Below are 27690 nucleotides of genomic sequence, written 5' to 3' on the forward strand. Positions count from 1 at the left end.
TGGACCAAGCTACGCAGTCTCTCACTCACTTTCCCCACCCTCCGAGGGAACAGGGGAGAGAATATAACAAAGGGCTTGAGGTTAAAGATAAGGACAGTGAGACATCATTGAAGTTACTATTATGGGCAAAACAGACTCAGCTTGGGGAAAACTATTTCAATTTATTATTAATAAAACCAAAGCAGGGTAATGAGAAAGAGAACAAAGAACTTTCCCCCCACCCCTTGCTCTTCCCAGGCTTAATTTCATTTTCAATTATCTCTACCTCCTTCCCCTCCCCTAAGTGGCAGAGGCGGGAAGAGGGAATAGGGGTTATGGTCAGTTCATCAGATGTCGTTTTCCGCCACTCCTTCCTCCTCAGAGGAATAACTCCTTACATTGCACCCCTGCTCCAGCGTGGGGTCCCTCTCTCGGGCTACAGTCCTTCATGAATTGCTCCAGCATGGGGTTGTTTTTCCATAGGGTGCAGTCCTTCTGGAACTGGCTGCCCCAGCGCAGGCCCTCCACAGGCCACAGCCTCCTTCAGGCATCCACCTGCCCCAGCATGGGGTCCTCCATGGGCTGTAGGTGGATCTCTGCTCCTCCATGGGCCTCCATGGGCTGCAGGGGGACAGCCTGCTTCACCATGGTCTTCACCACGGGCTGCAGATAAATCTCTGCCGGGAGTAACATTACTCCTCCCCCTCCTTCTTCACTGACCTTGGCTGCAGCCGTCCCTCTCACAAAAAATTCTTCACAATCAGACTCAAGTAGATGCCTCTCAGGTTCTCTTCACATCTCCTCTCTTCTCTTCTCTCAGCTGGGCTGGGCCAAGTCAGCCCAGACAGCCACCAAGCGGGAAGCCAGCACAAGGCCCACAAGGCTCACACCTTCCCCTCTCTGCCTCTGCTTCCACCTTCTTCACTCCTTTATTTTTTTATTATTTTCCCCTACTTAACTGTATTATCACTGTAACCAATTGGCTTGGCCCTGGCCAGCGGCAGGTCAGCCCTAGACTTGGCCTAGTCCACCAGACAAAGGGGAAACTTCTAGCAGCTTCTTACAGAAGCTGCCACCATAGCCCACTACACAAAATCGGGACAGTATATTAATTTTCCAAATCCAATACCCACACTATACACATCTCAAGTGGTTCTACTTCACACAAGTTCCTCTTTGGTTCAATGGACTGAACAAATCAGTGTCAGTTGGGTGTCTACTGGCTGAATTCCTGGAGTCCACCTTCTGGCTTCATTTCATCTAAAAGGATCATAGTCTGCGTGCCCTGTGTAATAAGAACCAAAGCTTAGAAAGTGGAAATAAAGATGGCATGGGCTTCAAAAGAGCACCCCTTATCTGAACTAAGCGCTAGTGTGGGTGAACTCACAGAAGAATGTAAATTAAAAGGTAGCTGAGCTTCAGTGGAACATTTCAGGCTTTGGAGGAGTAGAACAAGGTCAAGAGATAACTAAGACTCCACTTACGGAGAAGGATATTACAAAGTTGAAGAACTGAAAAGCATTCAGAAAAAGAACTCCTCGTGGTAGACTGGGAACTAATTTTCTAGATAGAATTGAAACAGATGCTACTAACAACAGACTTCAATGATCTGTATGTGACACCTGGAAGATTCTATCCCCAGTTACCCACCTGGTTCAACAAGAAGCAATAATGTTTTAAGCACATTTTTTGTAGACATAAGGACACTGTAAAGACTAGGAAGGATAAAATAATTTCACATAAAATGATGTGAGTTGATTCAGTAAATTAAACTGACAGATTAATAGTAACACATTCAAAATTCTCAATTTAAGATTTTTACATTTCAAAAGAGTTCAACTGAAATGAAAAAATAAGGGAAGTCATTTACAGTAGAAAAATTTGGTGAATTGAATGAGTCAGAGACTAACAGTTAAAGTTTCTTAAGCTATCTTGAATCTGTATTAATAATCCCAAATGGAATACAATGAACAACCAGAGGTTAGAAAGAATGGAAAGAGACTGACTAGCAAATAGATTTCTCCCTTAAAATGTCAAGAAGCTTAGCAATAGAATGAAAGTTGTCAGGACATAAGTAGAAGTGACCCTGCAAATGAAATGCAAATGGATAGTTCATATTTCAGCCATTAACCAAAGAAGTTAATATGCAGTAAAGGGTGGTAATGATCCAATTCTGAATTGTTTTTAGTAATGTTTATGATTAATAAAAGGGATACAAGCATCCACAGCTGATAGAATGCATCTATACCACATAAAAATTTGAAGGAAAACTGAAAGGCAGAATTCCAAAACTAGTACATAAATCCTAAACTCAGCAGAAATTTTAGTTTTTATGTATGTATTCTAGACAAGTCTATCAGAGCATGTTAGTGTAAATCTGTAGAACAGTATACACAGAAACTAAACATATTCTGGAAGGAAGGAAGGTAGATTTCTATAGCATTAAATGCTTCTGAATAAATTTTGAAGTACAGAACAATTAAACATATGAAGGAACATGAATAATAGGATGAAATACAGTATAGTTATTCCAAAGAGACAGATATCAGATTCATCAGGCACAATCTTTCTTAAGGTAATTAATCCTCTTAACAAAGACAATGTGCTACTATTTATCTGGACTTCAGCAATTCATTCTGTTACATGTGAAGCTGGAGAAAAATGAAAAGTAGGCTCTATAACTGGCTCAATGAGAGATAGAATAGGCTGTTTAAAAACACATAAAGGAATTCCAGATCTTGAGACTAACTTATTAAGTTTCAAGTTGATGACTTGAGTGCAAAAATAGGTACTAATGAATTCAGATGATGCCAGAAAGGAACCAAGGAAAAAAAAACACCACTGCATTCCATGGAAAGAAAAGAAGCTTACATGCTTCAGAAGTCAAAGATTTCCACAAATTATGTTCTCATTATCTGAAAAGAACTCAGCTATAAAAAAAAGTATTTACTGTATAAGTACGGGCTAAATATGATTCATTAATGTGATCTGCCTACTAAAAAATTAAGTGAAAATCAAGATACAAAGTATTGCATCTGCAATTCACCCAACAAGTAAAAGAAGTTTAATTTGAATATGAAATGTGGTACAACAGCACTGCAAAACAAGTCTGAAAGCAAAAATCTTTATTGAAAGTTAAAGATTTTGACAAGACACACTTGCCCATGACTGGACAATGTACAAGGGCCCTCCCACCACTGTGTACTCATACACTCTGAATTAAACATTAAAGTTATTCGCTGGATCAGAACTATATGAAACAGTGTAGATGGTCAAATGAAAAAACAAAACAAAACAAAACACAAAAAAGGGAAAAGGAAAAGGAAAAAAAATCAAGCTATTATTACACTGTTGGAGTGAACTTGCTAAATCGATAGTACACTTATGTTAATAATTCGACCTTACAGTATTCTTTAACTCTCAAAGGGAATAAGTTCCACTGAAAAGAAACTCATTTTAAAGACTTTAAAATATATCAGCAGACGTATGTACTCATCACCTATACCAGGACAATCTAGGACTCTTCTGGAAGTGGTTTCTATTTTCCTTCCAGTCATCTTTTTCTTTTTCAGATTGCTATTGTGTGTTTACTATTTCAGTTGTGCTGTTTGTTTTCAGGATTCACTCTATCCCATGCAATATACGCTATTTTTTTGCAAAGGTATGTTCTTCAATTTGTACAGAAAATAATCTTCTGAGTAACAGTGGTTTAGATGTCTCTCTAATCTGTTTCTTCTAAAATTTTTTCCTCAGCTTTAAAGAGGCTTGTTTGGAGGGGTTTAAATTGTTTGTTCTTCAGTAAATGAAGCTTTCCAATATTTTAGTAGGGTTAGGGAAATGGGATGTTAAACAAACAGGAGAAAGAAGCCAGAAGAAACACAAATTGAAGTCTGTGTATTGTTTTTATTTTTCTAGTTCCTGAAGTTTTGCAAAATAATTGTAGGCCTGAATTTAATGTAGTGTTTTTAAGGGATATAGTTGAAAGACCACAGCAGCAAACACATTATGGTCCATCTGTGAGCACTACCTAAGTGGCATACACACTCACATCACCCCCTTGTGGTTGTCCATTTTCCAGAGATAATTAATAATAATGCAAGTGATCAATTATTGGGATATTAAATGACTAACAGCATTCATTGATATCAATTTGGTTCTTAAATTGATTCTTAAAATCAATTCCTAAACTATGTAGCTGATCCAATGCTTGCATTATTTCCACTTACTGTAGCATACTTCTAGTTAAACGCACATTCAGAAGGTGAACATTGACAAAACTCCCTCCAGTTCGTTATAGTGCCGCACAAAAGGGCTGTCAGTACTACTATCCCAAATATTTCTGCACATTTCCAGAGCTCAATTTTAAAGTTTTGGTTTTACACACAAAGCATTTTAATGGCAATATACCTACTTATGTTCTAAAGACAATCTACACCTTTTTTTTTTGCCCATTTCCAGCATTAATAATATCTTAAATGACAGCATTGGATGAGATCAGATGGTGTTTATTCATTCATTACACCATTCATTGAAGTGTTCTCTGTCTACAGAAAAATAAAACAACAGTAACTGAAAACACAATTTTCAGTTTAGTTTTACGACTGAGGTATTTTGCCAAAGAAGAATTCCAAATTGTTCTTTTGCCAAAGAACAATTCCTCCTTTTATCTATCATAAATCAGTGATTAATAAAAACTACAGAACTATGGATGTGCAAAAGGCACATGTTTGGAATTTTTTAGAACAGTACTTATGTAAAAAAAAAAAAAAAAAATCATAGACCAAATTCTTCTTTCATTCCATTGGCCCATATTAAAAGTGCGAAGGGCTGGTAAAAGCAGACAACTTCCCTCTTTCAAATGATAATGCTATTTTCTCTTCATGTAGAACATTTTGCTATGCTAAGTGACCTCAGAACCTGTGAACATGAAGGAGGTTATTTCATATTTTTGTTTATTGCCCAAAACCTATTGCAAGACCTTCAGTAAAGAACTCTTTAACTTGCACTGTACCTAAAGTTAAAGCACTCCAACTTGTAACAGCTTTTATATAAATATTAATGAAATACTTTTAAGCAGAACAGTGAAAAAGGTATCTTTTTTTTCAGTACAAACAAGTACAGAAGGACTACAGTTTATTTCTAATAAATGTGAAAGTTTAATTCTGTAAGTACTGAATACTAAGTAAATGTGATGCACATTAAATCTGCTCCTTAATCCACTTCTGTGCACCATATTATCTTGATGCAAGATGCCTTTAAAACATTTAAAGAGCAGATCAGTCTCAGTTGTGTTATGCAGAAGTAAGCTCTCCTAAGAAGGGCTCTAGACCAGCTTCTCTAACCAATACATATGGCAGTTCTGCAAGGGCTTTTTAAGTGGCAGACAGGAGTGTGCTTGTTGAAGGGGTAGTGCAAAATGAAAACAATTTGTTGTTCCAAAGCTTGTGTAAAGCCCACTCCTTTTGTGATCTCGCTTCTCAACAATGCGGACATAAAGAGAGTTTGAATCCTGACCAGGATAGATGTTAAATTATCTCCTTGTAATCCTCCAAGAAAGATGGATGGAGCAGTTGGAAAATAGTAATTCCCTTTCAAATATTTCTGGTGACTTTTTTGATAAATGTAGCTTACCACTTACATAGCCACAGCAAGACAATTGACTTAGCAATGTTTGCTTCCACATATAAGCACTGATAATATAATGGCCATGTAAGCTATCCTTGTAAGCAAAATCTAATCGAACTTATACAAAAATAATCAAATAAATTGAACTTTTCACTAGTGTTCTAAATTATAAGACTACAGTTCACATATTAGAGTATATTCTAGAGAATCCAAATAGTTTAGGTGGATTTTGTCCTTTGGATGTAACAGAACAGCAGAAAGCTTTAATAGTAACATCATACGTTGTATGGCATTTCTGATGACACAAGCATTATAGATTCAGTGAGTATATTCTTCAAGATATATTACAATGAGTATTGAGAAGATGAAAGTATACACATGCATTTCAATTATTTTATAATTACAACCATTGTAATAAACAGAAATACATAACCAATCAATGAACATTAGATAAATAAACTGTATAAATTAGAGAAATGCAAGAAATCAAGAAATAAGGTCATTTGGTCCACCTAGACCAAATTTTATTTCTGCTATTGAAGCAATACTGTGTCAGAAGAAAAATTAATACATACATCTTCCTTGGATATTATTTTCAAAGGTGCTTTGAATAAGTCTATTGTTATGAAAATCAGTGGTAATTCTACCACTGACTTGGAGGAGGGGTCAACAAAAAAAAAACCAAACAAACCAAAAAACAAACCCTGTTTAACCCAGAAGTCAACTCTCTCACATTCTGCTCATATGTATAACCTTCCCAAGTACCACTCTATTTTATTTTAATTTTAGTATAGGAATAGGTTTTGCCCATCTGAGCACACTGTCTGAAGCCAAAACTGGTTCCTCAGTACAGGAGGCAGGGATAATGTTAAGCCCGGGAAAAGGGAGGGGTGGTGGGAGGTTATCTTGTTCTCTTTCTCACTATCCTGCCTAGTTTTTAATAATAAACAAATAGTTTTCCCCACGTCAAGTCTGTTTTGCCCAAAAAGGTAACTTTAAGAATCTCTCCCTGTCCTTATCTCAAGCCTTGAGCCTTTTTCCTTATATTATCTCTCCCTGTTCCCTTGGAGGGTGTGGGGAGTGAGAGAGAGACTGCGTAGTTTGGTCCTGAGTGGGGCTAAACCATGGCAGAGTGTCACTATCTAAAAATGAAGAAAAAAAGGAATTAGAAATTACTATGAATGATTCAAAGATCAGAACAAAGAAAACCATAGATATCCTGCCATTTAACCATTTAAGGTCCAGGAACTATGAGAAATATTTGGTATCTAAATGGTGGGATGTATAGCACTACCCTACTGATTTTAGAGGCTCAGAAGACCAATCTACATGTACAATTAAACTTTTAATTTTACCTTTCAACTTAGGCCTTATGTCTTCTTCTATTGTTTCATCCTTCAGGAACAGTCAATAAATATGAAAAGTTAGATAGAGAAAGGAATTAATGTTGGCACAAGAGCTAGACAAAAATATGTCTGAATAATTTTTGTTTCCACAAAAGCACAAAAAGCATTTTCTATTTATCAAAATATCAAGTAGCAAGTAACTGTTGCCTTGCAGATTAAAAAAAAAAAAACAAACTACCAAAAGTTCCTTATGTTCAATTAAAAATAACCGCCATTAAAAAAAAAACACCACCATAAAAAGATCTCTCTCTGAACCAGAGATTACAGGTAAATTAGTCCATGAAGGACTATGTTAAGTACGCTGTTTCATTTATATTAATACACTCAAATGCATGTTCCTTCTCCTGATGTTGTTCACAGGCATAAGAGAAATCTAATCTGTTACACTGAAATGAAAGCATTAGGGCTTACATTTAAAATTATAGAGAGAGGCATGAGCTCTCCAACAGAAAAATGCACCAAGGCTACAATTCTGAAGGCTCTGCAGGACAGAAAATATTTTGATACTTGCTTAGTAATTCACAAGACAATTCCCAACTGCTGAAATTTTACTTCAGCAAAAGGAACATCTACACCCTTGTACTACAGATTATCTTTCTGCAGGGAAGAGGAAAGATTCACAAAATAATCCACCTAAAGTAGTGAAAGACTGTTGTGCGACAGAGGAAATATGATCAAGTTCTTTCCTCTCTTCTCCCTTCCCCACTCTCTCAAAATGGTTGAAAATTTGTAAGATTTTAGAACAAAACAGTTATGCTTAAGTTGTTTAATAGCTACAGGAAGAATGTCTGCACAGCTCTATTCTGAGAACAGAACCTACACAGAGAAAAAGCTTTATGACTACTCCAAGCTTAATGTTTTCTCATTTCCAGTGTGGATATTGTAGCGATATCACAGTAGTGCTAAAGCAAAGGTATGCTGTCAGGAGCTCTGAAAAGGTATACTGCTGGGATAAGTCTAATTTTATTAAAGTGACTGTTAAATTCTAATTAAGAACTCAGCTAAATCAGCTTTCACTGAAGACAAGGATAAAATTTACCTCGACTGTTCCTGAGAGAAACAAACAAACAAAAAAAATTAAAAGGATGACATGGATGGTCAAAGATTGGAACAAGTTGGGGAATCTCTAACCATGAAGACATTTAAAATTTGCTTAGACAAATTCCTGATCAACCTGACCAGCTTTGAGCAAGCAGCTAGACTAGATGATCTTCAGAGGTACCTTCCAATCACAAGCATTTTATTAGAGAACGCTCTTAACTTTTAACATCTAAACAACCACCAAAGTCCAGGAAGACAGAAAAATTAGAGTCCTACTTGACACTCGAGCTGGGTTTAAGAAAATGGCCCTTTTTCCAGTAGTGATAGAGCAACAAGAACAGGTTTTCCCTTGTATCATTCTGCTTTTGTCTCAAAATGTTCATGTTTCTGCACTGCATTATCATTCTATCTTCAGATATGTCATAACTTCACATATGTGAGGTTTCTCTGACTTCTGACATAAAAAGAGCTGTTTTATACAAAACAGTTACTTCAAATTGTCGGCGACATGGACAGTGGGATAGAGTGCACCCTTAGCAAGTTCGCCGACGACACCAAGCTGTGTGGTGCCGTCGACATGCTGGAGGGGAGGGATGCCATACAGTGAGACCTTGACAGGCTGGAGAGGTGGGCCCGTGCCAACCTCATGAAGTTCAATCAGGCCAAGTGCAAGGTCCTGCACCTGAGTCATGGCAATCCCAAGCACAAATACAGTCTGGGTGGAGAATGGATTGAGAGCAGCTATGAGGAAAAGGAATTGGGTGTGCTGGTGGATGAGAAGCTCAACATGAGCCGACAATGTGTGTTTGCAGCCCAGAAAGCCAACTGCATCCTGGGCTGCATCAAAAGGAGCATGGCCAGCAGGTTAAGGGAGGGGATTCTGCCCCTCTACTCTGCTCTCGTGAGACCCCACCTGGAGTACTGTGTCCAGCTCTGGAGCCCAGACATAAGAAGGACATGGACCAGTTGGAGAGGGTCCAGAGGAGGGCCACGAAGATGATGAGAGGGCTGGAACACCTCTCCTATGAGGACAGGCTGAGAGAGTTGGGGCTGTTCGGCCTGGAGAAGAGGAGGCTTTGGTGAGACCTTAAAGCGGTGTTCCAATACCCCAAGGGGGCCTACAGGAATGACAGGGAAAAACTCTGCAGCAGGGCCTCTTGCAACAGGACAAGAGCTAATAGTTTTAAAATAGAGGGAGGTAGATTCAGATTGGATATTAGGAAAAATTTTTCACAATTGAGGGTGGTGGAACACTGGAACAGGTTGCACAGAGAAGTTGTGGATGCCCAGTCCCTGGAGACATTCAAGGCCAGGTTGGACTGGTCTCTGAGCAACCTGATCTAGTTGAAGCTGTCCCTGCTCCTTGTAGAGCGGTTGGACTAGATGACCTTTAAAGGTCCCTCCCAACTCTAACTATTCTATGATTCCAAATTGCTTCTACACTAAGCAAAAGATGGGTGAGGGAGGAGGGAGTGTTTGTTATTTGAAAGTGGTATCAGTCAACTAAAATCAGGCTTCTGTCGTTACAAGCAGCAACTAAAATCTAGCACTTTTTATTTTATCAGATTTTATCATGACAGACTACTTGCTGCCTGATTACTTATCTAAAATTCAGTTTTACTTGATGGGAACATGTTCCATCTTCACTCAGCCAAAACTACAGTACTTGCAATAAAATGGGACTTTCTGAACTTCTACAGCATATATGCCTCAATAATTGACCATTTTAAGAATGTGGAGGTTCCAGTGCCTCATCTGAGCAACCCTTCTGTCATTTCCTACCTCCTTTTCTTCGCACAATAAAAAGGGTACACAATATTGTGTAAAGTTTCGCTTTTCTCATATCAAGGTAGAAATATGTTATACAGAAAGTTATTGAAATATCAGCTATGATCACTCTTGCAATCTCAGAATTTAGAGATCTTATACAGATTAATACTTTTCCCAACCCTAGTTTAGATATGATATTGCCTGTTTGTTAACGTGCTGTTACCAAAATTAAGATTATTTTATACTTGTTCTACATCTTACACTGACAGTTGTTTAAGTTTTTTTATTAAATCAAAATAGAAGTTTAAATTAAAGTCTTGAGAAACCATTTACTAGTTGCAGCTTCTGAGTACACTCACTACTTTGATGACTACAGGAAAGCAGTTTCATTAAATACACTCATAGCATAAATAACCTACTTCTCATTTCTGTCAAGCATATTAACATAAATAATTGGCTATTCCAATAAAATATTAAGAAGTATTTTCAACAGCATTATGGTTGTGATCATTGTTGATAGATGAACCAAAATATAGCTGTGGTACTACTAATGTCAATCTGGATATCTTATGTTAGACATCGACATAATAACCTATATGAGCTTCTTTTTATTCAAAAGCAACACAAATATGTAATCATATATCACACAGCAAAGTGACTTTTTTATATACTGAAAAATCTACCAAGCAATCTGACCACTTTCAGAAAAACCGAGCATTACAAATACAATCTTGGCAAAATGTACTTCAAACATGCTTCTAGATACACTGAAGGCAAAAGGACAATAAATTTACTATGACTTACCAATCTTGAAAGGGAGACTCATTCTTTAAAAACTCTTTCAAGAAAGTTCAATTTATTTTAATTAAACTCACATGAAAAAGTCATGTCATAAACTACAGAAGAATATACTTTAACAAATGACATTTTGTTCCGCTTAGCAGTAGAGGACTACTGTGAATTAAGAATTTCAATATTCTAAGCATAAATTTTTCACAGAGTACCTTAATTTTGCACTGAAAAATGCAAAAATGAATAGCAAACATACTTTTCTTTTAACTTCAGAAACATACAGATTACTAGATAACTGTATCAGCTAGACCATTTGAAAAGCGATATTTTATAGACTGTTCCTGCATAAAGATCAGTGGTTATAAAACTGTGAAAGGTAAGTAGGGAAAAAAAAAAAAAAGGCTGAATAAACTCCACAACCGAACAAATATTTGTATTCGCTCTGACATTGCAAGGTGTTCTATCTAAAAGATCTACTAAACAAATATAAATTGCTTCCTAAGGACATAATTTGTGTTATGCTTAAGCAATTTTAACAAGCTTTTAAAATATAAGATATGTTAAAAATCATCTAATCAATATAGTGGCAAATAATACCATTATTCATTTAACAAAGCATCCTTTTACGTAGGTAGACCATCTAATGTTTGAAAATAAAAATATATTTCTCTCCTCACACAAAAATTTTTCCAATTTCTAACAATATTTTCTCAGAGAAGGTAAGAAAATTATGAGATTGAAAATCATCTTAATTCAGGATTTTAGATCAAGCTTGCCTTTTGCCTTGTTCTAATTTATAGCAAACTTTCACCCATTTTAAGGATGCAGTCTTGAGCATACTGCACAATAAAAATTGTAGAATTTGTATCCAAATCAAATAACGTCTGCCAATCCCTGGATGGACATAAATATATGCTTTCTTAGCCATTGCTGCTATTTGATTAAAGCTGATGAAATTCTAGTGAGAATTCTTTGCTGTTAGGTCAATTAAACGGCAAGAGAATTACCTCTGCAGGAGGTTCAAAAATATGTAGTTGCTTTCTTCAGCTTGCTACTTGTCTCAACATCAGCTCTATTCAGATCAAGTTCTGAATAAAAATCAGAACTCTCCCAAGATGTTTATATACAGACACTAATTAAATGTTTAGCCTGCACACTCAACCCCAGTAAAATAGGTACAGATTTTAGTGTCACACCGTCACAAAGGGCCTAATCCTAGCAAAATTATTAGACAAAAGATGAAGAACTCCAAAAACATAACAGAGATAAAGAACGTGTCAAGACAGAAAACTAGCACCATTTTCGTCAACATAGACCAGAACTGAAATATCAAACAGTACTGGGAGATTCAGCTTTCCACATAAAAATTGATACTGCTTTCATATGGACCCAAAAACTGAAGTTAGCTGATGGCAACAGGGAATAAAGAAGTAACTGCAACAACCTCCATAATAGAGCACATCAACTTCACAGAAAAGACCGACACAGAATTACAAAAACATGGCTTAAAAGCTTCACTCAAAGCATACAATCATGGAATTAAAGTTATTTAGGTAATCAAGCAAAGAATCATAAATGCAGTGCACAAGCCAACAATTTTAAGAACCGGCAATGTTACTTTTACAAGATACCTGCATTAGTAAGTGACGTTGTTTAAGCAAATCTAACAAATATCTTTTCATCTTCAGAAAAAATTGGAATTTAAGGAAGAGAAACGAAGTGTCATCCAAAATTATGACAACAACAAAGCAAATAATAGAAGATATCTGAGGCAAGGAACAGTTTATGAAGATAGAATATTATCACTCTGAAAGTCTGATGGCATATCAGGCTCTAAAGGTAGTAGAGAACTGAACCATTAACTCCTATGAAATAAAAAAAGCTACAAATTAGTAAATTTGTAATAATAAAATTTGTAACAATAAAACAATTAAACTTAGTGAGGTCTTCTTAAAAACAAAATTTTACATCGTAACACTGTTAACAATGTTTGAGAGTATTACATGCAAGTAATCCTTGTACAAAATTAGCATGGAAATTTGGAATTGGTACTAAATCTTAGACATCAGAAAGAAAGTGATGAGTTAAATTTCATCCAGACGTAAAGACAGAAGATGCTAACTTAATGCTGAACCGTGTTACAGTGAATTATCATGGTTGCACAAATCTCACAGAAGTGTTAGATAAGCACTTTTATGACTTCAAATTCACAGGAACATTCATAAATGCTAGAAAAATTACACAGGAAAATGTTAAATAATGTTATTTGAAAAAAAATGCTATGTAAAATAGGTAAAGGTTTACAGAATACTTACTAAGCTTCTAACCTTTAGGTTACAACTGTAGCAGTCAGTGATACCTTAAGTAAATCAGGAACTTGGTGATCTTGTATCTGTAAATTTTTTTAATTCTTAGAATCTGACTGGTTTTACTTACTGACACAGACATAAGCACCTCCTGCTCCAAGGAAGTGAAAGTACTGACACATCTGAACAAGGAAAGACAGGTGAATCAGAGGCACAAAATAACTTACCTGAAGTCATATAACGGAGCAAAATCGGAAAAGAAGGTATGGTGTATTGACTAATACAGTAGGTTAGCAACCAGAACTTAAAACCATCTCTACTGTTATTTTTACAGCAAATAAAGCATTTAAAGCAGATCAATAATCAAATCCAAACCATCATTTTTTTTTCTGCTACTCTAATTAATATATGACTCAAAGGGAGCTTCAAATAATTTTTTTCTTTAAGACACCAGCCAGTCTCCTTTAACCAGTGATGGTTAAAGTTGAAAACAGCTTGACAGGCCACTAGTCATGAAAAAGCTTCCTGACCACCAAGCTCACTGTTACTTTCGTAGATTCCACCCCAACAACTTGCTTGAAAAGTGGTAAGAGTGGTAGAAACTATCCATGGTTCTCTTTACCTTCCCAGTAAGCAAAGAGAGTTTCTCCTGAACTCTGATGAATGTTTGCTAATTTGTAAGCAGGAAGGAGCAAGTAAGATAATTCCTTCAAACACAGCAGTAGTAGGATATAATAGTAATTTTTTCAGTAATTAACCAGTGGTAACTTCACAGGAAAGCTAATAAAGAGTTTAAACTGAGGGAGCAGAGATATAGGAAAAAAAATTCTGTAAAGTTCAGTGGAAGAGTTACAGGCATGATGGAAAAAAAGCATATAACAAATAGGAAGCACATGAAAACATTTGCCATCTCCTTTTCTAACTAAAACACTCAAGGAAGAGTAAGAGATTACAAACCTCAAAGGTTTATGTAAATGGCGGCTGAAAAGAAGAAAAAAAACAACTTGCTTTTCAACTTGTGAGGGAGCACATTTCCACAGAAAGACACAATACCCATTTATCTCTGGACAGCAGAAATTGTGTGATATGGGACACTTTATAACACATTCACTACAGCTGGGAGCCTGATAGAGAGAATTTTGAAAAACATGTCCATTCATTTCATTGCTCAAATCCAAGATGGTAGAACTTTCTAAACATCTGAAATTCCAAAACAGACTCTGCTTGCAACTGGAGACTTAAGACTCTGGCACACGGTCATACAGTGCTATGAATCTGCAATTATTTGCTACTGCAGACTCACTGTAAGGAGTGACTATATAGTGTTTCCCCTCAAAATGAAATTAAAAGAATGAACTCACCACTTGTCCATTCTGAGGATTTTTATGTGCATATGGGGGTCCACGGATGTGATTCCACATCTGACCAGATGTCATAGCAAATACAACACACTAGAAAAAAAATAGAAAAACAATAAACTCATTTATTTACATAGAGGAATTGAATAGAAAACCATTCTGCTGGTGATGTTTGGTTTAGATATATAATTGTTTACCTAACCAGACACAGTATCTACCTCTATTTGATTTTTAGGATAGGGTTTTCAGATGTGTTGTTCTCATAAAATTCTTAACGACTTCTGTTGGAAAACAAGTTCGCTCAAGACAGAGATTTTCAAAATCACTCTTGAAATAATCCTGTCTTTATGTGCACTTGGAATTGCCACATTTACACATCTATATGGCAAAAAGTACTGATAGCAGTATAAGGCATTCATTGCAAATATTCTGCAAACTAGTGTCTGAGATTTATATAACCTTTCATGAAATTATTTCTCTAATCTAATATAAATATTTAGCTTTCAGGTGTATGAAATGATATATAAAACCATAAGGAAAAAAAATCCAATTATCAAAACAACGTCTATCCCATTTTATGAAATTCTCATTGTGTGTCCTATATGACTGTGATTCATTTTAGCTATGACAAATAACAATGGTTGAGTTGGTAGAAAAGTTAAATTCCCTATGGAATGAAGTGTGGAGTTAGGTTAGGGATATACGAAAACTGTAAAAATGGACATTAATTCTCGCAGAAGATCACACTGCAAAACTTACATGACAAACATCGTAGTCATAGCAAGAGTCATTACGACTATCTGAAAGATGAAAGTATAGTATCTTTGGATTATCAAATAAGAAAAACAGAAATGGGAAACTTGGATCATTTAAATATTTCTTCTAAGTACAGTTTTTACATATATGTTCATTTTTACTGTACATCAATATTCCCACCAGGATAGTATAGTCACAGTGATTTAAGCAGAAGGTTCACAAATGTAAAAATTCATACCATGATGGTTAACTAAATGAGGGTTCACTAAAACCCTTTAAAGGATTTTCTTTAAAGAATGTTTAATAACACATCTGTGAAATAAATGTAAGCTAGTGTACCTCTGTTTCCCCATAAATGCAGCACTACCACCTCTAGCAATATGATTCAAACAAACTTTGCAAGGCCTTAGGATTGAAGCTTTATTCAAACCTGTCTTGGCTTTCCTGGATTCCTTTTTTAACTTGTGTACCTGAAACAGCATTTTTTCCAAAGACCAGGTGGCTATGCCTAGTTTACATTACTTTTGCTTATCTTCATACAGCATAATAATTTTTCTTCTGTTCTATTTACGATGAAATAATTGTGACCAATATAATGATGTAGTGTAGGCACAGAATGATAGCAGAGACAACAAAAGCGAAAACACAGGATGTAGTGTACCAGTATGGAATTATAAGAAAAGGGGTACAGGATTACACTGGAGACTCCAAGCCTATAAATATCACACCAATGGTGAATTAAACAGTCACAGACATAGGAGCTGCTGAAAGTCAGTTTTAGAGATAACAAAGAGAACAAAGGACAACCATCCAGTGCATGTAAGACAACCCCCATTTACCCAGTAAATTTTGATGTAAAATGTAGTTCCAGATCAGTAAAGGAAGGACAAAGTCTAAAAGCAGCCCTGAAGGACATAGTGTAAAAGTAGCCCCAAGTGGACCCTAGAGCAAGAAGGAAGGAAACAACAGCATCATATTCCTCCCAGCAAAGAACCTGGAACGCTGACAACTCACCATCGCACCTCCCCTCCCCAAACTGAAAACAATGAATGATCTCAAGATCCAGAGAGAAATGGTGGAAGACTAACCATGATATCAGAGAAGTGTGTGCGTAACGATTTTAATTGTGTTGTTATTATTGAGACTTACTACCCTTGTAATAGAAAGCAAAAGAAAACAATGAAAAAATACATTTTCATATCTGGTTTAATAATAGTTGTTTGTTGTAGTGTTACGATTTCAATTACACTAAGAGTAGATTCTTGTCTTTAAATACAAGGTGTGTTTCATTTTGCCCTTAACAGGATTTGGAGTGTAACAGTAGAGTAATTAATATGGGAGATGAAAGAATACTGGTAGTGATTACTAGCATATGGCTTATGTTTTAATTAATAACATGCAAAGAAGTGAAGAGAATATATGCTTCCATTACTGGAAAAGGGTAACGGTTATTTGTATATCTTGCAGACTGTTTTAGTAGATAAATGTATACTGCAATTTTGGTGATGAATCAGACAGGAGATAGCTTATGTGAAAGTATAAAAGTGTAGAAATTGAAGATGTGAGTAAAAAAAGTGATGTGAAAGAGATATTTTGAAAGGCCAAAAGTTAGCTGAAAATTAAAACATCAAGAGAACAGATGCATAGAGTGCACAAACTGTGGCGCTCTGAAAATGAGTCTTCTATGAAAAGTCGTTTTACTAATTCCTAAACGACTGTATATAATTTACATTCTCTAGGGCCAAATCCGCTTGCATATAAAAAGATTAAAAATCCCACCCCAGTTTATATACAGTCATATACTTTATAAGGGATAAATCTCTCAAGTTATTGAAGAACTCTAATGCTGGCCAATACAAATACACTGTCTCACAACATGGTAATGTCTAATAAAAAAAAAAATCTAAAAGACACAATAGTGGGGATAAAAAAAAATCCAAGTATTAATATTCTTGAAAAGGAAAGAATTAACAATATGGTTGTTTATCGTGAAGGTGTCTTTCATATTCTTCCAATGCAGACTGTCAGTGACCAAGAAAACTAATTTAGTACACCACATCCTGGATCTGCCCTGATTTCCTTCCATCATGCATCTCTTTACTGTGTATTTCAAAATGACCTTTTCAGAAGACAAAAAAAATTCTCCAGCTTCTACCTTGTCCTGTTCCACTCTTCATCTATTTTTAGTATCCTAAGAAGAGAGCATTTCCATCATATCCCTTAAGCAAGCATTTGGTATGCTACAAATAGCACTTGACATTCAAGCTCATTTTGCTGTGTTCTATATTCACCAATTATGATCATCAGGGTGAAAAAAAAAGGAAACTGTACTACAGACTTCTACTGTTTGTAAAATACACACTATTATTTGTGGAACAGATGCATTCATCTATGATACGTGATACATCACATTGATACACAATGCTTACCATTTCAAACCCCAATTTCCATAGGATCCTATGCTTTGGGGTCCAAAATTTCCAAAACACCTAGTTCACTCACCATTACTGTGTGTTGGTGTTTTCCAGAATAAAATGTTGCCAAGTTCATTCCTATGAATGAGCAACTTGTAACATGTGATTAATGACTTCATATTTATCTTACAGGTTTATATTGTATTTATTTAATTTGAATAATTCCTATGCAGAGAAATCACCCCTTTCCGGAGTTTTCTTGGATCTTGTCAAAGTACAAAGGATGAAAACTGGAGAACAGGACAAGATTCAAGGTGAGGCACTTTTCTCTGAGCACTTAGAAAGATTTTCAGCTCCACTTATCCACAGTAGGGTCTGTTATTTCAGCAGTTCTACAGAGAAGAGTACCATGGACATCCTTTTCATCCACCTGCTCCCTTCTTTCTCCTTATCAAACTCCAAAACCAACACTAATTGGTGCATGCCACCTGAATCATCAGAGGAGTTTCAAGATTTAGCTATTCAAAGAGCTTCCAGATTTAGGTAGCTTATTCTGCATCCAAATTATAAAAGTAAACAGTGTAGATCCATGTTACTGGTTGGTGTAGTACAGAGAGGGAAGGAACAATGATTTGCCAAAACACATTATGGTTCCAGGACCTCACGCCCACAGGATGTCTTCAGTGGCAATGAAGTTCACCCCTATTAGCAGTCCTAGGTGAGTACACTGTATCTGTAGACAGGACTGCTCAAGTACCTTGTTAATCAAACTGCAAGTAGTGTTTTCGCAATGGCTTCACAGAGCATGACCTCAGCTTTCGTTTCACTAAGAGGGAAACTGCTTTGAGCTCACTCATGGTGCACTTGTGCGTACACCACAAGACTCCTAAGAACAGACACAAGGTAAATAAGCACCACGAGTCCCACCAGACCACTGAATTACTAGCAAGACATAAATTTACAGGTACATGGGCAGAATTTCTCAACTGCTCCTTGTCTTGCAAGCTTTATCAAATGATACTTCACTTTCTCAAAGCTGTTAGCTTTGTTTATCTGTCAGTTTATTAAACAAAATTACTAGAGACTTAAAAATCCCTCTGTTATGCATTTTGAAGTGAAGCTTGCTACTAGCAGATAATATACAAAGCAGATTATTAGATTTCTCTCTGCAAGTTTAGACCGCAGAAAATGACAAATACTTTGTAACATAAGAAAAATAATTAAAATCCAGATTCATGTTGGAATATAGTTAAATTCAAGCATGGTTCAAAAAAAAAATACTGTTCTGTATATGTAAGTTTTAGCTATTTCACAATTACCGTTTTAAAGAAATGCAATCCTTTCTATCCAGTTTAACTTTGCTTTCGTACTCAACAAAGGCTACAGATCTGCAACATCTGTACTCAAAATCTAAATAACAACCCATCATTTACTAGAATCTCCAATAACAGATATACAAGTCAAGGACAAGGAGTACAGCACAGAAGCAAAGAGAATGGGTTTCTGTATCTTTAAAAAGTACTGTACATCTCTAAAACTTCTAAATATGGGAGGAAAAGGAAATTAATAACCTGCATTTATTGCTGTTCTTTTGAGATGCCTATCTACTGACATAGAAAAGCCTGAATTTTTCTAGCTGTGTCTTTGAATAAAACACATTACTTTTTTTATCCTCATTCCCAGAAGTGGGTAAAGCAGCCGCTAGTAGCCATGATACTCTTCAAGCTCTTTTGGAGCAATAACTGATGATGAATGTACTGTATGGTATAGGTACTGGGGAGTATATCAGCACAGAACACATTTCTCATAACCATTAACTGTTACAACAAAAGTAAACACATGCTCTGTCTCCCTATTCAAGTGACTTAACATATTTTGCCCAATAGATTTAACTCCTGGGCAACTGCCTTCAAATTCTGAGTATAGACTTTGCCTTCCCAGATTCTACAGATATACAGGCAAATCTGAAATATATACATAAAATTACATGCAGAAAATCACAGTGGCAGCCTGGTAAAGCAAATGCTTTAAAAAGCCCCTTAGTAACCCACATTCTAGTTAACTGAACAAATAAACTCTCAGCATCAGTACTGCTGCCTAAAATGTAGCAATTCCTTATCTAAAACATGAGAAGTTTGCCCAGTTTATACCACCTGGCCTTTTATTCTCTCTGCTTAAAAAAATGAAGAGTCTTGACAAGAATCTGAATTGCTTCTGGTTACCAGTATAAAGGGACAGGACTCTGCAAATATCTAAGGACTGAAGTCCTTCCTCATCTTTGTGCTAGCATGTCAGAGGGAAAAATATCCATAGATGAATAGTAGGATTTGAATTAATGTCTAAAATAATCCAGGGGATAAATTTTGGATGTGATCTCAAACATCTTTTGGGATATTATGTAGCGTAACACAGTCATCCTGGTTTGCCATTCTAAAAGTCTTCTGGGTAATGTTGCAAGTAAAAATGCCTAAGGCATACAAGACACTACCAGAGTCTGCAGCGCTTCAACGGGGGCATGAATCAGCTAATAGAATTGCTGTTGCACAGCCTAACATTGAGGACAAAAACAATTCAACAGTCTCGTGTGAATTGGCATTGGAGTCAATGTGTGAGATGAAAGTACTGGTCTTACTTCCAAAAAGTCTATCAAAACTATTAGATGGATCACTAAAAATTGCATTCCTAAATATTTTCCTAAACTTGTGCTGGAAATATTACCTGTAAGACACAACTTCTTGGTATCAATGGAGACATCAAACAAAAATTTCAGTCAACATTTCTGGGATCCTGTGTTCTCCTGCTAGTAAAAATAGCAGAGGTATTTTATGTCTTATGCCTTTTTTTTTTTTAATTTTTAGGATCAGATAATTCAATCAGGCAGAGAGGCACTGTCCATTTTCATGTAAATAAAAAGTATCCAACATTTGGGAGCATAAAAGCTCTTCAAAACAAACTAAGAAGCTCTGAAAAACAAGGAAAAGAAACCAAGAGACTTGTCTGTTTGCAGTGATAAAGTTTTCAGTTACTGAATTCCAGGATATCTACGAAAGAGTTTGTTGAAATTAAAAATGTTATTTTCCATATGGTTAATGAATGCTGGCTAACTAGCAAAACCAATCAAAATCCAAAACTACATATTTTAGAAAAAAGCTGCAACATTCATAAAAAGAAATGCTGATAAGGAACAAAATAATTGCCCATGCTCCTGCCAAAAACATGTAGTTTTTATGCATCTTGCCAGGCTTTCCCTGTTTAATTTGGTTTTTTTTTTTTTAATTCAAAAAGTAAAAAAAAAAGTTCACGAAGAATCTAATTCCTTAAAGTTAAGTATTTATTACCTATTTATACCCTTCATAAAAGTATTTTATTAGGCATGACTTGCTCCCCTTAACTAGACACCATCTTCTCTTCTTTTCCTTTTAACGAGTTTCTATGAAAAGAGAAACTCTAAGTTTTACTGGTAGAAAAAAGCACTATGTAAGAGAATCATAACTACACAATACCTTAGAATGAATATATTAATGACTACTCATTTTCTTCTACGGATCTTGACATATTCTAGTCATTTTACAGAACTGATATTCCCTGCTTATGAGAATTAGCCCCAAAATATAGATTACGAATCTTTGTCTGATAATAGCATTCTGAACAATGTATTAATGCAACGGTTTTTAATTTACTGTGCAAGTAATGAAGACATATATGCTAAGATAAGAAACTAACAAAAAGCATATTAATAAGGAAAATAGGCATACCAGAGCTGCCATGGCCCAGCCGGTTTTGTTGTAGATGAACTCCAAGTTATTTCTTCGCAAATATAACAAGCCACCAACAAGAGATACCAGAAGAGCCAGTGCAATCGTACCAGAATAGTTAGGAGGTCTGAACACTCTAATCTGGAAAAGATAAATGCAAATACAGATCACTAATAAATGCATACATACAGACCACCTTCCATATAAACAAACAGAGAGCAATAAACAGGAGATCTGTTTTCACAGTCAGAAAGATCAGTCCCTAAAGGTACACTTAAATAAGAAAAAAAAAAATTTACTTCCTTTAATAAGCATGCAATATGAAAAAAAATTTAAGCACCATTTTCAACTATGCAACTCCAAAACATTATTTCTTCAACAGATTTTCAGGTTGTGTCTGAATTAAGAGCAGCTACCTTTGGATCTATCCGTTTTGTACGTAGTTTTGCAAAGCACATTTTACTTACTAACAACTAATTATCACAATATCACTGCTTGTTTTCATCCAGGATAATGCTACATAAAACTTAATAAAAGCAAGAATGGAATAAAATCTGCGAACCGCAGAAGTTACCATAAGCACCATGACTATATTTCTTTTTTTTTTTTTAATGTGTTCTTGAACCTACACTTGAGGGAAAAAATAAGTATAACGGAAAGATGTAATTTGTCATCAGCCTGTCTCAGACTACAATGATACACTTGGCTTCAACTTTTAAAACTGTCAAAAGACTTACATGAACATCTGTTCTGTCAGCTATCCATTTAGCTAGCTGCTCAGCTGCAAATCCGATTCTCTGCAGGTCAAACGTGTCAGCTCTCTTGGGTTTACCTTTTGGAGGAAAATGCATGAAAGTCGGAGCAGAGTTCATATTCAGCTACAAAATCAGGAAAAATAGCAGAAAAAAAAATTAGTAACTCTATCCTCAAAAATGTTTACCTTTTATGTGTAAGACAACACAAGTGTAACTAGCATGAGAAATATTATTTGCCTCCATATGTCACTTTTCCTTATACATCTTCATATATAGTCCTGCAAAAAGAGTGCTCAGCTCAGAGTATTCCTTCCCATATATTCCTTGAGATGTTAAATTATTCAGAGTATTTAACCCAAAAGCTTTTCTGAGTAACAGGATCTTATGCTTTAAAATTCTCACACACTGTAAGAACTTCCCTGTAATTAGTAAAAGAGAGACCTCACACCCATTCAAGCTTTTAAGGCATATTAGATTATAATTCTAGGGGAGGAAAAAAGTATTCAAATAGTTAGACATTGTTTCTCCTGCCTAGCTCTCACGAATCCAGTTAACTAGACTAAACTATTCATCTAGCCCTCCACTGTCTTCAAGACCGACTATCCACTAGTGACTAGTCTTTTTTGAATCCAGAAAAGACTAGATAACTACCTTAGACTACATAACTTGTCCTGGAAATTACATGACTCTTAATCTATGTGTTGATGTAACTGGAACGATTCACAGTATATCAAAAAACTCAAAGGTAATAAATAGATTTACACTTGCCACTTTAAATTTTTACTTCAACTTTGCAAGGTGGTATAGGAGAATATAGTTTTACTATATAAAATTCCTCCATATTCAGTTCATCTCAGTAATAGTGCAATAAAACACTTGAAAAAGTGAGAATTAACATACATAAAATCAGGAGAAATACTTAGATTATGCAATACAGAGATCTTTAGAACTCATTTTGCAAGAATGGAACAAAAATTTACTCCACATGTGTTAGTTAATACATTAAAACATAATATTTAATCAAATATAAAACTGAATTTGTCAATAGGAATTACCAGCTATGAAAACATTTTCCATCTAAGCAAAAAATAGCCCTCCTCTTCTGTGAACTGATTTGGAAACAAATATTCTGAGAAAGGCTAAGATAAATGTTGCAAAATAGTTTAATACAATATTTTTGTAACATACAAAAGCATTCTGAGATACAGAAATCTTCTGACATTGTATGGAGTTAGGGGGCAGTTGGTCTGCAACTGCTTTGTCATTTCTCTATAAACAGAGTAAAAGTTGAAAAATCAAAGTCAGATTACTTTTTAGGTCTTTTTTTTGTTACAGAATCAGTATTACATGACTTGTTTGCATGCATAAACATAAGGTCAGAGCTACATTTCCCCCAAATCCACCTTAAAATAGTCATTAGTAGCACTTTATATACCACCTGAAATAAACTGAATCTGTGCCTTTTTACACAAGGAGTAAGTTGGACTGGACTATTCTAATACATACTGATTGGCTTAAGGCAAGATCAAACAACATATTTCGTATTACTTTAACCATGTAGGATAATTCAAGATGATTTTAACGCTTATTTAAACTAAAATTTTTAAAGCAAAATCTTAAGCCATTAATAACTATTCTTTACACAATACATTCTAAGATGTCAACTGGAAGCAAAAAAAAATTTGTCAAATACAGTAAATAAACTTTTATAATTGCAAAGTATTTCAAAAATAAAAATTAAACGTTTGCCCTGAAAATTTTAAATCCCACACTTAACCAAAAGGTAGTTAAAAATATAAAGAACTTCAAAACTTGTTAACCCTCTTAATCTGCATTTCTAGCTTCAATCAACAGATAAATATTATAGAAAAGTATGTCAGTATTCAGTATTAATTTTTAAGGGATGCATTTTGCCTTGACTACTCAATTTAAGAGGAGGCCTTAGACTGTTCTTTAGCAACTGATTTTTCACTCTTCATAGCCGATATATAAAATCTAAATGAGTCTCGTTTCTCTTCCCTGAAGAACTTCCAGAGTAATACAAATATTGATGGACTTGAAGAATATTGTATCACATAGAAGCAATTAAAAGGCTCTTTTAGTTAAGAGCTTTTTTTCCCCTAAAGCTAAAGTAAAGGAAATCTTTAAATGCAAATGTTAGTTGCATGGCGCTTAATTCTGAAAATGACGTTAACAATGGGTTGAAAAAAAATCTTGCATACATATAATGTAATCTATAAACAAACATTATCAACTATACTTGCAAAATACTAGAAGTGGCTACTTGGATAATCTATCTTTGCTAATGTCATAGAAACTGCAGTGCCTGGTGCTCTTAACCAGGAAGAATTTGTATAGAAAACACAGAGGTACACACAGAAAATAATTTGTCTCATATAATTTGGTAAATCAACATGCAGCTCTAAAAATCAAGAATATTTTACAGTATCCAACATTTACCTGTTGAAAAACATCTGCCCCTTCATCATAATCCACTATTGTGAAAAACAGTTTGTTGGAAAAAGCAGATGAATAGCGCCACGAATTAGCCAGCACTTGATATTCTTCATTAGCTTGCCTGTTAAGGAAAAGAAGCAAACATACATCCATGTGGCATTTGCTGGCAAAAAGATTCTATAACCAGTTGCATAGGTTAGATGAATTACACTTGCAGTATGATTCTCAACACCCGTATTACCAATTTTAAAAAGTTTCAGCTAGTTATGCAACTCCGCTTCTAACCGCCTTCTGTAAAATTAGAAACGTGTTAAGTCAAACTATACCAGAGGCATCTCAAAATGATGTTAACAAAAAGTAATGTTTTCTGTATTTAAAAGTCTCAGAAAACATGAATGGCCTGAGTGGCAAGTGTCATGCGAATCTGCTAACAGATCCATGCAAGGAGATGCCTACGTGGCCCTGCACTATGGTATCAGGATTTATTTGCTGAAGACAATGGCACATAAGGAATTCTGAAACTAGTGTAAAAATAACAGAAATATGATGGTAGTAATCTTCCTAAAATAGCAAAGCCATGGAAAGAGCCATAGAAACTGCTAAGCACTGGGGAAATTATACTAGTTAAACGAACAGTAGGCTTGTAAGTAGCATAATACACTCAAGATTATTTCTATAAAACTTCTTTTAAAAATGATAAAGGATAATTTTGAAAAAATGTGTGGGATTAACTATTTTTTCTATCACCACTAGAAAATGATATTGCTACTATTCAGTGAACGAATTTTTCCTAATATGCATTCTAAACCTGCCCTCGTGCAACTTGAGGCCATTTCCTCTCATCCTATCACTTGTTACTGAGGAGAAGAAACTGACAACCACCTCCCTACAACCTCCTTTCAGGTAGCTGTAGAGAGCAATGAGGTCTCCTCCTCAGCCTCCTCTTGTCCAGGCTAAAGAACCCCTGTTCCCCTCAGCCACTCGTTACAAGACCTGTGCTCTAGAGCCCTCACCAGCTCTGTAGCTCTTCTCTGGACACACTCCAGCACCTCAACGCCTTTCTTGTAGTGAGGGGCCCAAAACTGAACACAGTATTCAAGGTGCGGCCTCACCAGTGCCGATTACAGGGGTACAATCACTTCCCCTGCTTGCCACACTATTTCTGATACAACTCAGGATGCTATTGGCCTTCTTGGCTACCTGGGCACACTGTTGGCTCATATTCATCCAGCTGTCAACCAACACCCCCAGGTCCTTTTCTGCCAGGCAGCTTTCCAGTCACTCTTCCCCAAGCCCGTAGTGTTGCATGGGGTTGTTGCGACCCTGTACTACTGACAGGTCTATAGTTTCCCAGATCCTCCTTCTGGTCCTTCTTGTAGATGGGTGTCACATTTGTTAATCTTCAGTCAGCTGGGACCTCCATGGTTAGCCAGGACTGTTGCTAAATGATGGAAAGTGATTTGGTGAGTATTTCTGCCAGCTCCCTCAGTATTCTTGGAGTGGATCCTATCCACCTCCACAGACTTGTGTGTGTCTAAGTGGTGTAGCAGTTTGCTAACCATTTCCACTTGGATTAGAGGGGCTTCATTCTGCTCCTCATCCCTGTCTTCCAGCTTAGGGGGCTAGATGCCTGGAGGACAACCGGTCTTACTATTAAGGACTGACAGAAAGAAGGTAGTAAGCACCTCAGCCTTTTCCTCATCTTTTGTCACTACATTTCCCCCTGCATCCAATAAAGGATGCAAAAATACATTGTTGTTTGTACTAAACACACATAGTACATATTGTATCTTGAAAGAGCAAAGAGGGGGAAGAGGATGATAGGACCACAGATGTTATAAGACCCTCCTCATTTCCTCATAATTGAGATCAGCCTTAGGCACGACATAGATTACATGCAACTCCAGCAGAGTTGTGTTATACTAAGGAATATATTGTACATTAAAAGAAAATCTATCATAAAAAAAAGTTAAAATGACATTTTAATTATCTCTTATGCCCCCCAAAGAACAAATCTTACAGAGCACAACAAAACTCAACTTTCACTCTTATTACCTGATTGAGTAAAATTTGCTACTTAATACACTTATGCAATGGGTAAAGTTTGCAATTACAAAAAAAAAAAAAAAATAGTAATTTAGGCTTTAGATCGGTTGATTCCAGAAATAGATACTAACATCAAGCAGACTAACATATTCACTGTCCTCCTGAAGAGGGCAGTCAGACAACATCAAAGGAATGCTGTAAAATCTTAAGTAATATCTGTAGGACACTGTTCTGTTAAATCTGCTATATTGAAACTGGACCATTTTTATTATAAGATAAAAATCACTTCATCTTGATGTCATCATTCTTCTTAGTCTACTTTTCACTTGTGATGAAACTGTTTCTGGGAAATTCAGATACTCCAGTTATACCCCCACTATTTGAGAGAACACTCTTGTTCCCGTTGATCTCCATGTATTTTGCTCATTTGAACTATTTTGATGAATGTAATAGGTAGAAGGTACACTTCAGAATGTACCATTTTGCAAAAGATTGTCTTAGATTTCATCCTCACACTGAAGATAGCAAAGCATTCTGTAATACATCTTCACAGCAGCTCTTGAGGGGTGTGGAGAAGCAAGAGTGAAACAAGGAGGGGCAGGAATACAAAGTTACAGGATTACTACATGACATGCAGAACTGAAGAACACCCTGCAGTCCACTATGCAATTTCCAATGGATACAATGTTGATGCAACCACATTAATAACTTCTTGTGGTATTAGTTACTCCTTCTCAGATACAATAATAGCAGAAAGCATAAACACACAGCTGAAAAAAAATTCAACATCAGGCAATATCAACCCTGTCACTTCTTCTCTACCTATCGCTATTATTGCTTAATATAAATTCTATCAGTTTGTTTCTATGAAGTAATGTTAATTATATACAATTATTGTTATAATTACATGAAATACTACAAAGGCATAGGGCAGAACTACACTTGGTATGAACTCATCAGTATAATAACGTTAGCACTGCTCATATTAGTCTGACAGGATTTTTGACAGACAGAGAAGATTTAAATGTTATTGCTGCTACAGTCACCTCTTAAGAATGTCATCATAACAGCAACATAGGAAACTAGTAACAACAGTAACATTAACCAGTTACTAGAAAATAGTAATCAGATCAAAAGGGAATGCTACTATTAGATTTATCCAGAAAATTTAAAATAGTGAAGAGCAAGCTGCTAAGTAAATGCTCTACAAATATTTATTCTGTTACACAA

General features: G+C 35.8%; 1 protein-coding gene across 1 annotated transcript in view; it reads right to left on the reverse strand.

Moving 5' to 3' along the window:
- The window catches only part of TUSC3 (tumor suppressor candidate 3), a 138605-nt gene that overhangs the window by 52706 nt on the left and 58209 nt on the right, over nt 1-27690 (reverse strand). The window contains exons 3-6 of the mRNA XM_086746659.1: nt 24418-24535; nt 21940-22080; nt 21203-21343; nt 14281-14370 (exon numbers count right to left, since the gene is read on the reverse strand). Of these exons, the coding sequence (XP_086602785.1) occupies nt 14281-14370; nt 21203-21343; nt 21940-22080; nt 24418-24535 (490 nt within the window). The remainder of the gene's footprint in view (nt 1-14280; nt 14371-21202; nt 21344-21939; nt 22081-24417; nt 24536-27690) is intronic.

The sequence above is a fragment of the Chlamydotis macqueenii genome, chromosome 4, assembly GCF_036417535.1.
Source record: "Chlamydotis macqueenii isolate bChlMac1 chromosome 4, bChlMac1.mat, whole genome shotgun sequence".
In the NCBI taxonomy this organism is placed as follows: domain Eukaryota; kingdom Metazoa; phylum Chordata; class Aves; order Otidiformes; family Otididae; genus Chlamydotis; species Chlamydotis macqueenii.